Source organism: Macrotis lagotis, chromosome 8 (assembly GCF_037893015.1).
Source record: "Macrotis lagotis isolate mMagLag1 chromosome 8, bilby.v1.9.chrom.fasta, whole genome shotgun sequence".
Classification (NCBI taxonomy): Eukaryota; Metazoa; Chordata; class Mammalia; order Peramelemorphia; family Peramelidae; genus Macrotis; species Macrotis lagotis.
Window position 1 is genome coordinate 182,865,182 of NC_133665.1, and position 20,883 is coordinate 182,886,064.

The 20,883-nt window shown below is 39.4% G+C and overlaps 1 protein-coding gene across 1 annotated transcript in view; it reads right to left on the reverse strand.

Annotated features, from left to right (window-relative positions):
- LOC141496585 (sodium channel protein type 10 subunit alpha-like) overlaps positions 1-20,883 on the reverse strand; it is a 92,973-nt gene that overhangs the window by 50,038 nt on the left and 22,052 nt on the right. Inside the window, exons 3-10 of the mRNA XM_074199066.1 lie at positions 20,298-20,433; positions 17,702-17,793; positions 15,538-15,756; positions 13,090-13,153; positions 12,381-12,522; positions 10,867-11,064; positions 10,060-10,221; positions 8,407-8,417 (exon numbers count right to left, since the gene is read on the reverse strand). Of these exons, the coding sequence (XP_074055167.1) occupies positions 8,407-8,417; positions 10,060-10,221; positions 10,867-11,064; positions 12,381-12,522; positions 13,090-13,153; positions 15,538-15,756; positions 17,702-17,793; positions 20,298-20,433 (1,024 nt within the window). The remainder of the gene's footprint in view (positions 1-8,406; positions 8,418-10,059; positions 10,222-10,866; positions 11,065-12,380; positions 12,523-13,089; positions 13,154-15,537; positions 15,757-17,701; positions 17,794-20,297; positions 20,434-20,883) is intronic.

A 20,883-nucleotide genomic window follows, 5' to 3' on the forward strand; every position in this document is an offset into this window, starting at 1 on the left:
GGGTGTTTCGATCTCCCCCAAGGGCTCAACTAGCAAATCACCTGCTTGGAGTGGTTCTGATGTTGTAAACTATTGAAGGCAATTGAGACCCATAAAGCAATTAACATTCTTTTTTTTAAAGGTTTTTGCAAGGCAAATGGAGTTAAGTGACTTGCCCAAGGCCACACAGCTAGGTAATTATTAAGTGTCTGAGACCAGACTTGAACCTAGGTACTCCTGACTCCAAGGCCGGTGCTTTATCCATTGCGCCACCTAGCAGCCCCTAGCAATTAACATTCTTTAGTTACTAGAGGGGCATGATCATCTACATCCCAAGGCCAACTCATTTTGCCCAGCTGCAGTCATGACATTCCCCAGCTACCCCGAATTTCTTCCTTGTGTTTCAGTAAAGACAGTTTCCTCCTTCTTATCTTGGTCATTGATCTGACAGGGTGGGGGGGGTCACTCTAACTTACTTTATTAGTAGCTATATGTATTGCTGTTCATAAATTGTTATCTTGCCTTGGTTGCATTTTTACTTGTCACCGTTCTTGAATCAGAAGAATACACAGAGAGTTAAAACAAAGGGCTGGAGCAGAATTTATTATGCTTCATTTTTTTTTTTTTTGCAAGGCACTGGGGTTATTTGTCTAAGGCAATACAGACAGGTAATTATTAAGTGTCTGAGGTCACATTTGAACTCAGGTCCTCCTGACTCCAGGGCCGGTGCTCTATCCACAGCACCACCTAGCTGCCTATGCTTCATCTTAAGTAAAAAACAAAAATGCCTCCTTTATCTACTACATAAAGTTTCCTTTCTGGAAGAAAAAAAGTATGAAATAAAAACAAATGGTAGGAATAGAGAAAATATGAAGAATTTAAATTAGGAAAATTGGGAGACTAAATTTTAAAAGAAATTGGTGCAATTTAAGATATATGGACAAAATTATAATGAAACACAAGTTTAGAAATTTCTTTTGGGAATTGAATACAACAATGTTTTAACATCTCATTTCCAAGATATAAAAAGAACTGATTAAAATTTACAAGAATAAAAATAAATTTTCTAATTGCTAAATGGTCAATGGTTATGAACACACAGTTCTTAGAAGGGAGAAAAAATAAAGGCTTAATAATTGAAAAAATGTCTTAAAATGCTCTGAATCACTAAGAATTAGAGAAATGCAAATTAAATATCTCTGAACCATAATTATACCCACCAGATTGTCCAAGCTAATCAAAAAGAAAAATGACAAATGTTGCTGGGGCTGTGGAAAAACAGGCACATTAATACTCTTGTTCTTGCAGTGAATTGGTATAGACATTCTGAAAAGCAATTTGGACCACCAAATTATGCATATTCTTTCCTAAACACTAGAGCTATAGCTTTTAAAAAATGAGAGAAAGCAGAAAAGGACCCACATGTACAAAAATGTTGCTTGTCCTTTGTATTAATAGAGGGTCAGTGCCATCATGAAATAATGTCTTGAAATATGCAAGAATTGGAAAATGTTTCCTCAAAGATTAAAATGGATACATTATAAAAAGAAGGAATTCAGGGGTGGCTAGGTGGTGCAGTGGATAAAGCACCAGCCCTGGAGTCAGGAGTACCTGGGTTCAAATCTGGTCTCAAACACTTAATAATTACCTAGCTGTGTGGCCTTGGGCAAGCCACTTAACCCCATTGCCTTGCAAAAAAAAAAAACAACCTAAAAAAAAGAAGTAATTCACAGACCAAAAGAAATGAATCCCAAACTAAAACCACTAGATACAACCTTGTTAAGCCTTAATACTACAACAAAAAGGAAATGAACCTACATACAGTCAAGACAGAAGGTATTACACATAACAATAGTCATTTGTAATTCACAAGATTAAAAAATAATGGGAATTGGAATATTATATTCAGAAATTTAAGGGGGGGAGTTCCAGTCCTCTCCTGCTCCAGGTCAAATATATAATCATTTGATAGAAACATAGATGCTAAAAAATATTAATACCTTCATCCATCTCTTAACACTGTGAAAAATGTTTTCTTACAGCACCAGAATGGGGAAGGCCATTGGCTGAGCTTAAAATTGGCCAAATCTCTGAAGATACATAAAAGGAGGAGAATGGGGGCGTGTATGAAAATTGCTGAATCTGAACATAGTCCCAGAGAAACCCAAACTCTTGTGGAGGTAGGAAAATTTATCTTTCTTTCTCTCCCATCTGATAACAAAGTTAATAGATATCCTGTTCAGGAATTGGAGGTGAAGTCTGAGCTAATTCTGGGCCACCTAGAAGACAACAGAGACATGTTCTATTCAGCAGGTGAAGAAACATAGAGGAATCATTTAAGAAGTTTTAAAGACTAACTCTCTTCTGGCCCCAAGAGATATACTTAAGAGTCAAGATGTAGGAAAGATGAGATCCTGGGAGTTCCACTAAGTCACTGGACAAGTAGAAACATTGTTTTCTGGCAGGGCGCTTTATGAAGATCATCCAAGGAAAGAAAGGCTAAGGAGATGTGCAGTACCATGATTGGGAGCCACCTTGACCATCTGCACATCCACCTGATAGATCTTACTATTATTGTCCTCTAAATGCAGGCCCACTCTCCCCTCTTGAAGCCACATACTTCTGTGAGCAACTACGTTTTGGGCAAAATGTTTGGTAGCTACTCTTCTCACTGTCCCATCTTAGTAACTGCTTTTGCTAAGACCTAATTATGACTGAACAGGAAAAGCACACGGATCGGGGTTCGGAAGTTATAGTTGTTATGAATGAATATCCACAGTGGGTTACCAGACCCTGATGGTAGTATCTGTCCTTTAGTAACCCAAGCTATGAGTAAGAGTGCTGGTGGAGGGAGTATCTCAGAGGGGGTGGTACAGAAAGATGAGAAATAGGGAACCTCAAAATTAACCTCCCAGCATTCTTTTGAAAACATAGGATGGACATGTAATAACAAAGGGAACTTGGAACAATTCAAGGGCAAAAAAGCTCAATATTGAAGAAGCTTTTGATTAGAAACCAAGAGAAGCCTCCAAACTGTGTCATAAAGCCAAATGCATTAATTAGCCAGTTCTTTACAATGGTGACTAACTAATTGCTATGTTAGTACAATCACTACAGGGGGATTAAAAAACAAAACAAGTATTGTTTTGGTAAACTACTGAATGACATAATTGGGCTCAAATGAAAAAGGGGAGAGGATGATTATAAAGGGATTTATTGTGGCCATTATAACAAAGAAAGGGGGGGGATAGGGACTGGCCTATGATTTTTACTGCTGTAAGGAAATCCTAGGTAAGAAATTCTACTAAGACAGGTTTGCACCTTTCTGAAAATTTATTGTCTTAGAGATTTACTTAAAGCACTCAGAGGTCAGGTGTCTTTCCTAGCATCACAGAACCAATACACACACACACACACACACACACACACACACACACACACACACACACATATATATATATACATATATATATATATGTATATCAGAAATGAAACTTGAAAGCAGGCTCCAGATTTAAGACCAACTCTCTCCCCCCTATACCATATTTCTATACTAAATAAAACTCCCTAAAAACAAAGTGGGGGAATAATTTTCTTAAACTTATTGAAATCTCTATTTTATCCACAGAGACTGATCTTTGTTTCATGGAGGGACAAAAGTTATATATTTCTGAGAGTGTAAAATTCAGGAAAGGATTAGTATTAGTGAAAGAAGGAATAATGCATTTCTGCTTGACACAATGGATAGTTTAATTTCAAATAGTTGCAGTTGTTGTTCATCCTTCCTTCCTGAAGACTTCAAATTTAGGGAGGTGATGTCATGATATGCAAGTAAATTGGATTTAAGTGATGGTGATGGGGAGCTGTGCAAAGCCACCAGTCTCGTTTTTATCTCTGGAGCCATTTGGGTCCAGTGGATGTAGCAAATATACCAATTATAACCTTGATTTTCAATAGATAGAATTCTAGAAAAGGATTTTTTGAAAGAATAAGAGTTATTGGATGAATTAGAAAAGGATCATCAAAACAATAAGAGTTACTGCATGAATTCAAGTTAATCCAAGATTCTGATGCTTACATATCTAGTATCGAAGGGTGTATATAAATTTAAGATAATACATAGAACTACAACTTTCAACTAATTACAAAGGTCTAGAGATCTGGTGATTTGATTTGACAAGGTCAGACTGAATTTGGGAAGCTTTTAGAGAGTTTTACAAGGGAATTACACTGAAAGTTACTAATAATAACAAAAATTATTAACATCAATAACTAAAGTTATCAGACACTAGTAACCTAGTGGCAAAGTACTAAGAGTACAATGGAACAGTCAAATTTCTTTCAAAAATAATTGAAAGGAAAGGTAATAATGCTGGGAGATTTAAATATCCTAGAACTGGAATAAAATAAATCAAAATGAAATTGCAGATTAATGACCTAAAGAAAATAGATGTAATAAACTTATGAACAGAATCATATTGAAAGATCAGGAAAGATACAGTTTTCTTCCAGAAATACATTTGAAATATATGGAGAAATTGGAATATTTATGAAAATTGATTATGTATTGATTTTTTCCTTCATTCTTGAAGAAGACTATGACATCAAGGAGGTGATGCCATAATAAATAAGTCAATTAGATCTGAGTGAAGAGGTGCTAGGATAAGTCATCAGCCTCACTCTTTCCTCCAGAGCCATCTGGATCCAATGGCCAGATTTGATTCAGGATGATTGGTTATGACCCTGGATGCAAAGCAATCAGAGTTAAGTGACTTGCCCAAGGTCATGCAGTAAAGTGTCAAGTGTCTGAGGCTGGGTTCAAACTCCTGTCCTCCTGACTCCAAGGTCAGTCAGTAGTCTATCTACTTGTATAACTGCTATGGATCACGTGTTAGTACCCAAAGGAAATAATACATACATATATATATATATATGTGTGTGTATATGTATGTGTATGTGTATATGTATATGTATGTGTATGTGTATGTGTGTATGTATATGTATATGTATACGTATATGTATATGTATATGTACATACAGTGAAAGATGGGATTCTATCTCAGTTCTTCTACCAAGTAACTTCACATCAGATCTTCAAAACTGTCAGAAAAAGAAAGCTATAGGTCAATATCATCAATGAACATCTCTGCAGAACTATTCAATTAAAAATGGACAATTAAAGCAGCAAAATATTAAAGAATCATTCTTTGTGATCAAATAGGATCACTATGATAACCAAGAACCCAGGAATGGTTCAGTATTAGGAAATAATCAGGCTACTAAAAACAAAACTTTCAATAAATAACAAAGAGGTTACTGATAAAATGCCATACACTTTAATTTTCTAAAAATTCTTAAGATGTAAAGGGATGAAAGAATTTATCCTTATGAAAAACAGCCAATAATTTCAAGACCTGGCATTACAGTCATATAAAAATGCTAGAGGTTTACCCACTAAAAATCAGATTGGCCATTCTAACTATTCCACATTGGTCTAGAAATGCTAGCTATAACAAAAAAGATAAGGGGAAAAAGTTAAAGGAATAAGAACAGGCTTGTCGAAGTTAATAGAGATGTGAATCTCTCTGTCAGCAGATAGTGTAATCGTAGATTTAGAACCAAAAAGATGTATCAAAATAATATATAGTTTTCTCATTCTAGCAGGATATAAGATAAATCCAAAAATTCTGAGTACTTCGGCATATTTGTAACAAAAAAATAAGAAAGAGACATTAGGAAAAATGCCCCAGCCCCAATGTCAGACTTGTGTAAGGAAAGACTGGATTTGATTCCTACTTTAGGCTTAACATGGAAGGTCATAACATCATCTCTCTAGAGCTGAAAGAGAACTTGGAGGGCCTCTAGATCAACTCCCTCATTTTACAAAGAGGAAACAGAGACTTGGTGAGGGTCATTTGGCTAAACGTCAAAGATGGGACTTGAACTTCGGGACAGCCCCTCACTGAGCCTTGATGTCCTCATTTGTAAAGTGGGAGATCATGGAAAGCTCTCCTACACACCTCAGGGAGCTGTGGTATGGGTCAAATGAGATGTCTGTGAAGAATTTTGAAAACTTTAAAGTATTCTACATTATTAAAGTATTAATATTATTATTAATGACAAATTATCAACCATTTCTACCTTAACTGGTCTTAACACCTATATAAAGACAAAAAGAAAACAATTTTAATGGAAAGAATAGAGAAATTAAATAATTGTAAAGCCCTCTAATGGCCACAGCTAGATAATGCTGTATAATTAAAGATGAAAATACTACATGGATGTATTTATTGTTGTAATAGGTTCCAATGATGATACCAGCGGGCTCTTTTCTAGAATTAGGTAAAGAAGTAGTCGTTCTATTCAGGGTAATCAAAGGACAGAAACTCCAAGGCAAAGGATATAGGAGGAAAGAAAGAAGGAGACTTGGACTGTCTACTAAATGGATAGTTATCTGAAGTGTTCTGGAGTTGGATTAAACCAATATACAGATCAATGGAACAGAAAGTTATAGTGACCGAGCCTTGGACTCTAAAACATCTAGAATTGCACACTACAGGATTGCATAACACTAAGGCAAGGGTTCATTATTCAATAAAGTCTCTTAGGAAATTAGAGAAGAGCATTGGGGAAAAATGGGATTAGATTAACCAAATGCATAAAAGATCAATGGCTTTTAAAAAACATCAGTTAGTTAGAAGAAAATAGAATAATAATATATGCAAATTGAGCATGGGGAGGAGGGAAATTCTTATCTTTTCAAGTTGTAGAAGAAATTATAGGACACAAAATGAGTGTATTTAGTGATATGAAAATAGAGTTTTGTACCACACAAAAACAATGCATTTAGGAAAAAAAGGGAAAGAAAGGGATTGGGGAAAATCATTGGTATAAACATTACTGATAGTAACCTGTCATGCAGAATCTGTTGGATAGTGACACGCATTTATAAATGAATGATCTGCTCTTCAAAGGATAATGATAATTGCAACAACAATTGTTGGTATTTATATGGTCCTTGAAGATTTGCAAAGCACTTGAGATATGGTCAGGTCAGGTAAAGTCTTTTACTGCTAAAAGAAGTAATAAGTGTCAGAGACAAGATCTGAATTCAGTACCAGCCACTTCATCTCTTTATGACCTATTTCAGAGAACCAAACTAGAATAAAGGTTATTATTTTTGTGTGTGTCACAGACTCATTGAATAGGTTGGTGAAACCTATGAACCCCTTCTCAGAAGAATGTTTTTAAACGCATAAAATAAAATTCAGAGAAGAACAAAGGAAGCTTCCAATAGTGAAATACCATCTTTAAAGCATTTTTTAAAATCCCAAGTTCATGGAACCTGGGCCAGACAAGATGAGTTCTCAAAAATCTTTTAGCTTTCCTAGTCTCTTTCTCTAAGAATCTGAAGGGTCAAAGTTGAACAAAGATCAATTAGAGGAATGGAGACTAGTTTCAGTGAAAAAGCAGATTGGGGAAGGTTAAAGCTGAAAAGAAGACAGCTGGGAGTAAATCTGGATGGGTAGTGCACTGTTTTAATATCTCTCTATGTCTGAGATTGCCCTGCATATCCATCAGAGACATATCAAAAGGAAACTGGCCCAAATTAAAGTCAATGAGAATTGTACAAATTGCTTAATTCAACTCAATCCAAACCAACAAACATGTATGAAGATGCTGAAATCTACCTAGGTAAAGAAAGGAACCCACTTCATAACATCAAACCCCCTTCCAGCTCCAAAACCACCTAGGGTCAGAGGCTGAGGAAATCTTAGATTTTCAAGTTAAATACTCCATCTTACATAAGAGACAATTTTGACCCAGTATTTTCTACATAAGGAGGGAAAATAGGGGAGTGTCTTTAACTTATCCAGGAGACACTGGGTCATTTTTGGTGACTTCCTCTCCCCCTACTCACAGACCCAAGTACGGAGGTCTTCAAACTTGAGATGGAATTTGGACATAGTAAGGGTGGGCTTTCAGGAACTGAATCGTTCTCCTCCCATTACACTTACACAGGATAAACTTAACTAGCTGCCTGGCTGAGTTCTGACTGTGTGTGGAGTGACCATGGAAGTTCAATAATTGAATGAAAGAATGGACATCAATCACCTGAAAATATGAATTTGCCTCCTTGGCTCCTGATTCCATGAGTGGGGGGCTCTGAGTCTGCATCTGCTAAGTAATAAAGACTTTATCATATTATGAACTTCCAGAATTCCCCAGGGAAAGACCTTGGAATTTCATTAATGTTTTCCTCAAGTCGTTGAAAGGAAGAGTTCCAATCTAATTACCTGGATGAAATATTCAGTCCCTTCAATTTAAGGTCATTTCCCATCAGATCTGCCATGGAGGGGAATTGATGATTTCCAGTAGTCTCTATGCCTCATCCAAGCAGCCCCAATGGATTTATGAGTATTTTACTGGCCAGAATCCTATTATCACTCTAAATTCAGCTACATCCTAGCTGAAAGAACATGCAATCTATTTTCAAGCTGACTTTCCAGACTTTATTTTACATTGCTTCCCTTACGAACCCTGGGGCCTGTTGTCTGAATTTGTCATTCCATCTCCAGCTTCTGCACACTCGCCTGTCATCCTTCACATTTGGAATGCACTCACTCCTCACCTCTGTCTCCCAGGATTCTTACCTTCCTCCTAGGCTTAGCTAAAGTGCAATTTCTTCCAGAATCTTCTCCAATCCTATCTCTCTCACCTTGCTTCAGGTTATGTTTCATTCTCTGTGTTCCTGTTTTACCTTTCAGTAGAATAAAAGTTCTTTGTGGTTAGAGCCTGGGATTTGTTTGCTTGCTTGTTCTGCTTTTCTTCAGCCATTAGGAAGGAAAGCAGGAAGGAAGGAAGGAAGGAAGGAAGGAAGGAAGGAAGGAAGGAAGGAAGGAAGGAAGGAAGGAAGGAAGGAAGGAAGGGAGGGAGGGAGGGAGGGAGGGAGGGAGGGAGGAAGGAGGAAAGAAAGGAGGGAGGAAGGAAGAAAGGGAGGAAGGGAGGGAGGAAGGAAGGAAGGAAGGGAAGGAGGGAGGGAGGAAATATGGATGGGGCAATGGAAGGAAGGAAGGAAGGAAGGAAGGAGGAAGGAAGGAGGAGAGGAAGAAGGCAGGAAGACAGTATTTACAAAATACCTACTATGTATTAAGGACTATGTTAAGTACTTTTATAAAAATCTTCTATGATCCTGACAAATATTCTGGAAAGTAGGTGCTGTTAGCACCCCCATGGCTTACCCAAGGAAACAAAGGTGGCTTCCTTTCACTAGAGGGGTTCTGGTACAGGTAGCTAAGTACGTACCAGGTAGGGGTGGAAGAGCAATTAGTTCAGAATATGCCAGTTGAGTTGGTCTCTGAGGGCCCTTCCAACTCGGAGATTCTGCATGTGTGTGGATGTGTTTGGGGAGGGGGATATATGAAGAGTTCTACAAGGGTTGGAGGTGGCCAGGTGCTGATGGGGAAGTCTTTGGTAATAGGAAGAGTCAAAGCTAGCCAAGGGATGCAGGGACATGGACTCAGAGGGGAGCTGTGTGGCCCTGGGGAAGCACAACATTCTAAGTGTCTGTCATTCACTGTGGGAGCAGCAGCTTCTTATCCTGTTCCATGAAAACCCCAGCCCAACTATCCATTTCCTTCCCCTTCAAGCATTCAAATTCTAGAATTCTGAGGCTTTTTCATTTTCTTTTTGTCTCTCTAAGACGAGAATGAGACCTACATTTAGCATGTGCCTAACCAAAGGTTGTACAACTGAATGGCATTGCTGAATTGAATCAGTAGAATGGAAAAGAATTTCTCCTCTTGCCAGTAGACACAAGGGACATTCCTCACAGGGTCAATTAGCAGAGTGTGTGACACATGGTGGGTCCCTAACCTGTGCTTTTGACTGACTGATCCATTAATCAGTTCTTTCCAATCTGAAGTAGGGATGGATGCCAACATGATCCCCTTCCCCACATACATCCATAGGAAGGCGATGTTTGAGTGGATCTTGAGGGTCACTAGTCACCCAGTCATCCAACCCAACAACCACAAAAGGAGACTTGGAAAAGGGAAAGTCATAAATATTTAGATGAACTGTTACCATCTTCCTCTGGGCATAATAGCTGGTATCTTCTATGGAATCATCAGATTTCATTTGATTTATTATGTTTCTTCTCTCTTTGGCATTTTTAGAAGCTAGAGGTGACATTTCAAAGGAAAGAAGTGAGCTTGTGTCAATCCCCATGGCAGCCAAGACCTGCAAAGGAAAGACATTGAGACACTTGACCCAAAATATACCCATATCAACTATAACCACATATGCCCTGGCCTATTTTTCTCAGAAAAATTATTTTTTTTCAGGAAAATTTATTGTCAGGAAAATTATAATAGGGAAAATGAGCTTGTTTAGAAAAGTTAGTGCAGAATAGAAATAGTCAAACATATACTGGAAGATAGATGAGCAAATTTCAGAAAGCTTAGAAGTGACTGTGACCTTGGAAGTCCTCTAGTCCAATCCAGACCTGAATAAGGAAGGAAGGAGGCAAAAGGTAAGAGAGAAGGAAGAATGGAGGAAGGAAAGGGAGAGAGGAAGGAGAAAAGTGAGGGAAGAAAAAAGAAAAGAAGGAAGAAGATGAGGAAGGAAGGAAGGAAGGAAGGAAGGAAGGAGGGAGGGAGGGAGGGAGGGAGGGAGGGAAGGAAGGACGGAAGGGAGGGAGGGAGGAAGGAAGGAAGGAAGGGAGGGAGGAAGGAAGGGAGGGAGAGAGGAAGGAAAGGGAAGGAAGAAAGAAAGGAACAAGGTACCACACCTATACCAGGTATGGATGGAACAGCATCTAGTTCAGAATATGCCAATTGAGCTGAAGGAAGGGGGGAGGGATGGAGGGAGGGCAGACTCACTAACCTCCTGCTCTTTCCTAAGCAACTCAAGGGCCTCTTGAAACTTCTTTTCTTTTGCTTCTATTTCAATCATTGTAGCTTCATTCTGCTCTTCATAAGCCATGGTCACAACCGCCAGGATCAAATTGACCAGATAGAAAGATCCCAGAAAAATGACTAACACAAAAAAGAGCATGTAAATTTTTCCTGATGCTCTCAAGGTCTGTGGAAGAAAGAAATAGAGGGAATTGTAACCACCAAAGCCTTCCTTCCTTGGTCAGTGTACTGATCCAGACCTACCTCTTGACCAGCAAAGCCAAAGACATCTCTCCGGAATAGGACCTGATAAACTGATTCAAACTGAGGCATGAATGACTGGTGCAATGAAATGTGGACTGGACTTGGACCTGAGGTTGCTTTTTCTCTGTAAATGATTTGAGTGATTCTGCCACTTGATAAATGTGATCTTGGGCAAGTGATTTCCTGTTTGGGTCTCCACTGTCTCATCTATAAAATGAAGGAGTTGGCTCAGTGGATCCCTTCCTATTCTGATTCTATGGCCCTAGGAGGCCTCCATGTGTTCTCATCACAGAGGAATTGGCTTTGGAAGAGGGAAAGATGCTCAAATCCAGTTCCCATCCCAAGATCGAACACTTGGGATATGCTTAATAAATGCTCATTGCATTTCAAGTGAATAGACTTTGGATATTGCCTATTGGGAGAGGGTTTCTTGGTGCTATGTAAGATCCGTGATACCACCTATTCAAAGTCACAATGCTCACCTTCTACATAAAAAGGCCAGGTCCAGTCCTGGCCCTGCTTCTTGAAGCTTGGACATCTTCCCTATGTCTGCTAACATCTTTCTTAACTTTTTGGAATTGACTCTTATCCACAAATGCCCATACAATAGCCCAACACTTCTTAGTTTTATAGTTCTGGGCAAGTCTCTGGGTCTCAATTTCCTAATCTGTGTAAAATGGGGCTAATAACCCTGGATTTTGGTAAGAAATGTCTTTTATAAACTCAAGCTGCTCACAATGCATGGATTTTTATTATTACTATGATTATATGGCACATAATTCTGTAAGCCTTCACTAATAGGATAAAATAATGATAAATAAATTAATTTCTGAGGCAGGAGTTGAAGCTAATGTCATAGCCTAGATTTAGAACTGAGAAAGCTTAGAGGTCATCTAGTCCGCCCTTCTCTGAAACTCGCGGGGGGGGGGGGGGGGGGAGCCTACCTAGAATCCTCAGGTAATAAATACCAACATTAACATTTGACCCCAGATCCTTTGATTCCCAAGTCAGTTTTCAATCTTTTTTTTTAACGGAACATTATTTCTTTGGAAGATCAATTTATTTTCCATTCTGTGGGTTGGATCATAAAGCACAATCAATAAAAGGGAAGAAAAAGCAAGGACCATTCGCTGCACAATGCTGATCCTAACTTGCTAGGATGCTCCCAAAGCCAAATTTTTCCACTTAAGCATGCCAAGGGGCCAGAGACTGAAAAGTTTGCAAAGCTCAGAAAGAGACCTGCTGATAAAGCCGCTCCCAGTAATCCTGTGTCATCAGCCGGAACAGAGACAGGAAAGCCCAGCCAAAGTTATCGAAACTGGTGTAGCCAAAATCTGGATTTTCTTTGAATTTTTGGCATAAATAGCCTTCAGGACAGTTCCTGTGGGCATCAACAGAACAGAAAATAAGACTGGGAGAAACCTCGTCCTGAGCCAACATTAGGTCAACATGATGGTCTCAGGGGCTGCACTGAAAGGGAGCTTTCCCACTGACTCTTTCCCTAAGGAAATAGTGATTTCCACCATTCTTTTTCCAGATGTGCCTACATATTAGGTTCATGCTCCATGCTTATTTGTGGAACTGGAAATGTTTAATCATGGTGCTGATTGTACTTGGAGTTCCCTCAGCAGCTAGAAACAGCAGAGTTTGCCCCCTAGTTGGCAAAGAATCTGTTGCTTTTTGGTAGCAGTTACCTCAGTTTCATCATTTGTGAAATGGGGGATACTATCTGTTCCATGTACCTGAGAGAGAGGCAGCCTCTGAGTTCAATCTTCCCTCCTTCTCCCCACCAACTCTGCCCTTACAACACAAGCTCCTAGAGAGCAAGACCAAGGCCTTCATCATCTCTGGCTCCTGTGTCCCTGGCTCAGGACTTGGCACACAGCAAGGGCTCAAGATTCATTTGCTGAATGAACAAACAGCACATTGCTACATGACATCTACTCACCCAGCTTCCAGGCTCTTGCCACAGAGTAGGTAATCCTCTGTGCCATTCTTTTTCATCAAGTAATCTATACAACATGGGAAAGAAAGAGATCAGGTCTTTTGGAACCTTCTGTGTCCTCCCCACACTGACCATTTAAGAACTGAGGAATCCAGAATTTCCAGGGAATAGCTGGGAACACTGGATGATAAATCAAAATGACTTTTGTAGATAATGGATCATTTGTGTAATTTTGTTTGCATAGAGCCATAAAATTGAGATCATATACAAAGTGTTTTGCCAACCTTGAGGAATTATTGTTATTAGCAATGAACAATGTTTGGGGTATATAACATCAGCAACTTGGTATAATGCAAAGAGGGATCAGCTTGGAGTCAGGAAAACCCTGGGTTCGAATCCTGACTGACACTAGTGGAACAAATATAGACAAGACATTTAGTTTCCCCAAGCCTAAACTACGTCATCTGAAAAATGGGACAATAGCACTTGAACCAAATTGGGTTGTTCTGAGAAACGTGCTTGTAAACCTCAAAGTAGGCTAGAAATATGTTATCAGTATTCTTACCGTACTGAAATTCACTCAAAAGGAATGAGTATGGAGATACTAAAAGGTATATTTGGACAACCTCAAGGCTGGAGACACAAAAAAAGTGGTTAGTGTTGAGGAGCCTCTGCTTAGGGGAAAGTAGAAGTGAAAAGCAAAAAGCTGAGGCCAGTGGATTTGTATAAAGGGACCAAATATCCTAATGTGTTTGCATTACAACCCAATGGGAGAACATATAGATCACTTTGCAAACTTCAAGCTTAGGCACTATGCAGTAGCTGCCCAAGTTCCGGACAATGCATTCCACAGGCATGGTAGTCTTAGGCATTACCCAAACTAGACTTAGCAAAATTTAAACTTATGCATTATGCAGTAGCTGTCCAAGGTCTGGAACACCAGAAGCAAGGTGGCCTCAGGAGCTATCCAAGGTAGATTTGTGGGAGATTTGTATTTTGCTGCTAGTTCAGGTGAAGTGCTCAATTGCTTTGTGAATGACCATGTCTAGGCTAAGTAGTTGAGAAAACTATGGAATGGGTTTTTTTTTAGGTTTTTGCAAGGCCATGGGGGTTAAGTGACTTGTCCAAGGTCACAAAACTAGGTAATTACTAAGTGTCTGAAGTCACATTTGAACTCAGGTCCTCCTGACTCCAGAGTCAGTGCTCTATCTCCTACATCTAGTTTTAATTAAACCCAGACTATATGATAAAGTACTACGGTAGATACTGGTACAAAGAAAAGAACCCAATAACCCTTACTGCAAGGAGTTTACATTCAATGGAATATTTGTTGCATGGGTAAATGAATAAATGAAATAGCGCTCCTTCTTCCCTGCATGAGGGCAACAGAAAATAGACTCTGCCCTTGATTCCTTTAATTATCATCTGATTGTTTTGGAAGTTGGTCATCTGAGGGTCCAAATACTAGAGGCAGATATTGTAGAGTCCTGGATATGAACATCTGGGTTTTAAGCTCAGCTCTGCTACTGACTTGAAACTTTGGGTAAGCTGTTTCCTTTCTCTGGCCTCAGTTTCACTGTCTATGAAATGAGGGGGCTTGACTTGATCTCTTCCAGAGTTATGCATTCAGATTACTTCTCTGTTTTGAAGAAAAGGGGAGGGTTATGAACCAAGGAGATCCATAGAGACTAAGTGCACTCTGGTCATTACAAACAATATTTTCCAGATAGCAAAAAAGTCATCTTCAAAATTTATTAGATTTAAGAATTTCATCTTAACTTGCCCCAATGTTCCAGAGTCTTCCCATTGCTATTTACCTTAAATTCATGACACAGTTGTCACAGACTATGAGCCAGTCATCTTATAGTCAAGGTAATTTCATATGTTGAAAAGAAATTATGTTTTTGGGGCCTATCTTAATTTTATGGTCATACACTGTCAGACGTAGACTAGATTTCAGGAATCATCTAGTTTCCTCCCCGCCCACCCATTTTTTAGAAGGAAATACTGAAGCCAGGAGAGATGTAATGCTGTGTCTTCGGGCAGGCCTATTTAGGAATTTGAAGCCCTAGAGAAATGGTAAGGAATAAGTAGAAAGTGCTTGCCTGAAATCTGGCCATGATGGCGGTTGAGAAGGCAAGAAGAAATGTATGCGGACACTGCAGATGTTTTCTATACTGCAAAAGCCCTGGTCACTACTGAGAAACTGAAGATATGATTTCTAGAGGAAAGAAATTTCCTATGGGATAATACTGTAGCTTTCAATTTGACCAACGAGGTCACAGCTGTCCTACCTTAGTTATGGCTCTGCCTCTGCAATTCTCTTTCCATCCTGTTATTATGACACCAAGATAGTGTTTTAGTAATACCAAGAGCAACAAGGGGCTGATCTGTTAACTCTGAGGAAAAAAAACAGGCACAAAGGGACTTTTCAATGCTTGGCAGATTTACCGGATTCCTTATTGCAGAAATCCCATGTCTTGTTTTCACCATAGGAATCATTGGTTACATTAAAATATGTGCAGTTCTTAATGCATTTGTGCCTGAGGTTCCCCTTAAAGAGCTGCAAGGCCACAAGGGCAAAGACACTCAGACAGAAGACCGTCAGCACCATCACATCCACCAGCTTCTTCACAGAATGGATCAGGGCACCCACAATGATCTTTAAGCCTAGAGAGACCAATGAATAACAACTTAGAAGCTCCAGAATAGAAAGACAGCCAAAACCTTTCTTTCAGCACTGTATCTAGGGTGGGAATGATTCCTTAGGTAGCTGAAATGTAGAGAGGGTGCTGTCAGCACTTAAGCCTTCTGTGACACAAGGGAATGACTTACATGAAGAGTAAGAATAGTAAGTTAAAATAAGAAAATCCTGGGTGGCGTACTCAGAGAAGCTATGACTCAGGTCAGCCTGCTCCAGGCCATCCTAAGTCAACTTCTCACATTTTAGGGTCTCTCCTTGACAGGTTATCTTTGGTTCTGAGGTCTCTCACCCTCCTGATGCTTGGAGCAAGCTTATTTTGAGACACATGTGGAAAGTACCACATGGTTCATCATAGAGAATGTAATTATCTGAACACCCTCAACTCCTGGTGGTAGCCCAACTTTCTGGGTGTTTGTCAGGAGGGGGTGTTTGCTGAGAGAATGGATGCAGGTAATCCCATTTCTTTCATTTTTCCTACAATCTCTCTGAATGAACTCAATCAATCAATCAATCAGGAAAAAATCTATTTGATTCCTATTATGGCTCTCCTTCCTCATTGTCAAGACCCAGCATGTACAGTAAGGAGCAGGGAGTATTTATTCCATTTTTTCATTTCAATGAACTGAATCACTCTCTGCTAATTGGAGAAACCAGTAACCCTGGCCACTCACCAACTGCCTGGCCTTGGGCAAATGATTCATCTGGCAATGAAGTCATTGGACCAACCCAGCAGTTCTTAATCTGGAGTCTATGAATGTTTTCTTATTTAAACATTTTCAATAACTCTATTTTAATGAAATTGGTTTCCTTTGTATTCTATTTTGTTCATTTGAAAACATTATTCTGATTATCAGAGTGGTCCATGACACAAAAAAGTTAAGAACTCCTCAGGCAACTCATCCCTCTCTGACCCCATGGAAATTAGAAGGCAGTAGTGACCCATGATCCCAGACCCTAGAGGAGAGAGGGAAATTTCAAATCAAGATTTTGCCTCAGAGCTCTGCTTTGTGCATGGAATATTGAGGTTGACCTCACAAATGGCGATTGTTTTGTGCCTGGACCTAGAGACTCTTTAGCCTCAAGGATGAAATAAACAAAGGAGCTGTAATTTGGTCAAGAGAGTAGTCATGTTTCCTCCGAAGACAACACTGGCACCTAAGCTCTGGCCAAGATCCTGCCATTGTTGGAAAATATACAGCTCATTGGTAAGTATCTCGTGACCCAGCTAGAAGACCCTCAGATCATTGTTTTTATCCAAATACTAAAATCCCCTTATACAAAGACCATTAAGGTAGGATAGCAATTTGTTCCAGGACCATTGATGGTAATCAGAAGAATGAATTATGATAGGAATAATGTTAAAGGTTCCGATGGAAAGGTTAACAACAACAGCTGGGGTTAATACAGCATGTTCATGTTGGTGACATGATCCTCTTTCATAATCCCATCTGCAACAACCCTGAAGAAATAAATATTGCAGATGAAGAAACTGAGACTCAGCCTTGCTCATGGTCTTGCAGCTATTAAATTTCAGATTCAGATCTCAAACCTGCCTTCCTTCCTTCAAGGCTGGGATTTTGTCCACTGTACCCTGATGCCTTTGAGAAAAAGGAAGTTTCAATTCCAGGACCGAAAGAGCAGTAGACAAATAATCATCAGGAAGATGGTTCTATCCAGCTCAAAATCTATGCTCACAATTCTGATGAATTTTGGGCAAACTGGCCTTGACACAAGGACTGTGCATTGAAGCCACTCTTGGAAGTCTCTGGATGAGGGCAGGTTTCATTGCATCCCCCTTCTCCCAATTGCTAACCACCTCTTTACTGATTCCCAGACTGTTCGGTGGAGGAGACCAAACTCCCTTAAGTTTCCTTTAGATACCTAGCTTGAAAAGCAATTCCATCTTCTTACCTGGCATGACTGAAATTGTTTTCAGAACCCGGAATACTCTGAAAGTTCTTAGAGCTGAAACCCCACGTAGGTCTGTAACTTCAGCAATGTACCTGCCAGAATATATTAATCAATCGTTCAGTGAATAAACATTTGTAAATGGTTACAGGAAAGACAAAGTGGTCTCTGCCCTCAAGGAACTCATGGTAGGATGGGGGAGACAACATATAAACAACTATCTATTGATGATATGTGTAGAATAGATGAATAAATGGAAAGTATCCTTAGAGAAATGTTGGCCTCTGGAGGAGACTGAGGAAAGTATTCTGTAGGAGGTGATGTTTGAGCTTAGCCTAAAAGGAAGTCAGAGATTCCAGGACACTGAGGAGAGAAGGGAGAGACTTTTAGGAATGGGGGGGGGCAATAGCCAATCCCAAGGAGACAGGAGAGGAAGTACTATGTGAGGATCATCAGGTGGTCTAGAATGTTTTGTATTAAGAATTCATGGAGGGGAAGAAGTTGGAAGAAGGTTGGAAGTGCAGGAGGCGGTCAGGTTGGGAAGGGTTTTAAATATCAAACAGAAGACTTCATGTTTGATGCTAGAGGGAAAGGGAAGTCTTGGAAATTTATTGAGAAAGGGGATAACATTGTTCATCTGAACTTTAAGAAGATACCTTTGTAGCTGAGGAGAGAATGGACTGGAATAAGAAGAGACTGAAGGCACGGCATCCAATCAGAAGACTCCTGCCATGGTCTAAGGGAGAAGTGATGAAGGTCTCCTAGCACAGTGGCTGTGTGATGCATGGAGAGGTGTTGTGCAGGTAGATATGACAAGATTTGGCAAGGAATTGTATATGTGGGGATATGCTGCAGAAGAGAGCATTTCCCTAGGGAAGGAGGTTGTTGAGGCTGGGTTTTGATCTCTCAAGGAGTATTCATGTTGCCCTCTCTGCTAATACAGAGACTGTTATTCCCTTCAGAAGCATCCTCATTATTTTCTTGCTCCCAATCTCTCCCCTTCCCACCCCTCCACAACTACCAAATGGAGAATCCTGTACAACATATCTGACCACAGCATTCACCTGCTCAAGAAACTTCTGTGGCTCCTAACTGCCTATAATTTAAACACAAATATCTGCTTAGTTTTGTCTTTTTGTCTCCAGGGACATAAAACATATAATTATTCTTGGTCCAGAATTAGTGATTGAGATACCTGTTCCAGTTACATTTGATGTCAGGAAGGATAAGGAGAAAGGAACAAGCATTTTTAAGGACCTATTATGTGCCAATATCATCTCAAATAGGAATATTGGAGACAGTCAAATGAATGGGGATTAAGCCCCAGTGGACCTTTAACTACTAATTCCCAATTACCTATTCAACAACCATTTTGATATTAGATGCTAGGGGATTCTCTTGACTCAGGTTCTTGGAGAACCTCTTGACCCACCCTTAGAAGACTGGTCCTTTGTATTTTTTGGGTCCCATCTTTGCTTCTACCCTCCAATGGACCCATGGAATCCCACTTAGGTGGGCAAACTACCTCTCTGCCTTCTCTTGTATGGTTGCTAATGATACTCAAAAATGGGATAAGAAGAAAAGACTGTTAGATCTGTGTGTTTCAGGGGACCTGAATTCAAATCTTGACTCTCCTACTTACTACTTGAGTGACCTGGGGCCCTGGGCCTCAGTTTCCTTTTTTGTAAAATGTACCAAACACTAAGCCTTTGGGCCTATTCTAGTTTTGGGTCTTTGATCTTATGAGCCTTATGACCACAACGTTTTTAGATTCAGACCACCACTGTGATTAAATTGGCAGAAGGGACACTTCTGGGGGAAAAGGTCCTGCATAATTTATTGTTTTAGAAAATTGTTTGGGACAAAGAGGGCCTAAGTGACTTGCCTGTGGTTATAAAGCTAGCCTGCACCAAAGGTAGGGTCTGGTCTCCTCTTTACTCCAAAGCCAACACAAGAGGCTATATTATCTCTTTATCACAAATCACTGTCAAACCTAAAACTGCTCCTAACATACTCTCTGTCCCATTTCCTCTTTTTGTCATTCAGTTGTTCAATTGTGTCTGACTTTTGGTGACTTCATTTAAGACTTTCTTGGCAAAGATACTGAAATGGTCTACCATTTCCTTCTCCAGTTCATTTTACAGATGAGGAAACTGAAGGAAACAGGATTAAATAATTTGCCCAGAGTCACATAGCTAGTAAGAATCTGAGGTCAAATTTGAACTCAGGTCTTCCTGACTCCAGGCCTGGCTCTCCCCTCTGAGCCACATAGCTGCCCTTTGATATCTCCAGGGCAGTCTTTTTACTGGAAAAAACTAAACTGTACTATAGTGACCATGCTAGAATAACTTAAGTGCAGAGGACAAGAATGATGACTCAATCACTTTAATAGAATTTGAAAATGAATCATTCCATCAAAAAGAATCTATTTAGTGGCTGCTCTGAGACACGCACTTTGCTAAGCAGTGGGTTATAATGACTAAAATGGAATAATTTCTGTCCTCAAAGAGTTGGCCCCTAAATTCTGGTCCTATAATATGAGCTCACATTTTTAGATATGCACACATGCAAATGTACATCATATATGAGAATTACTTACGCCAGGGAAATCACTATAAAATCCAGCCAATTCCAAGGATCTCTAAGGTAGCTGAATTCATTCAGACAAAATCCTCGGGCCAATATTTTTATTAAAGATTCAAATGTGTAAATGCCTGTGAAGGCATACCTATAGAGACAGAGAAATGCAGGGTATTAGTCCTACTAGGAGAAGGCTCCCAATGCTTCTCCAAAGGGCAGGAATTAACTAGTTTGTTCTTTTTTTCCTCATTCTTTTTTAAATCTTTAATCTTTAGGGATGAGTTGCTGGCAAAGGGAAGGGAGAAAAAATGGAGATTTTCTAAAAAAAAAGATATCAATAAAAATAAGGTTTTTAAAAAGTAAATTAGAGGGCAGAACCAAGATGGCAGAGCAGAAAAAACAATCAATTGAGTTCACCTAGTATTCTAAAGATTTGAGTCATTTCTATGAATAATTAATATATATTTATATATATTTATTTAATTTAAATAAGTTATATTTAAATAATTTAAAATAAAAATGAATATTTAAAATAATGCCACAAATCAAATTCTGAAGTGGCAGAGCCAACAAAATGTCCAAGGGAGATATTCTTCCAGCCCAAC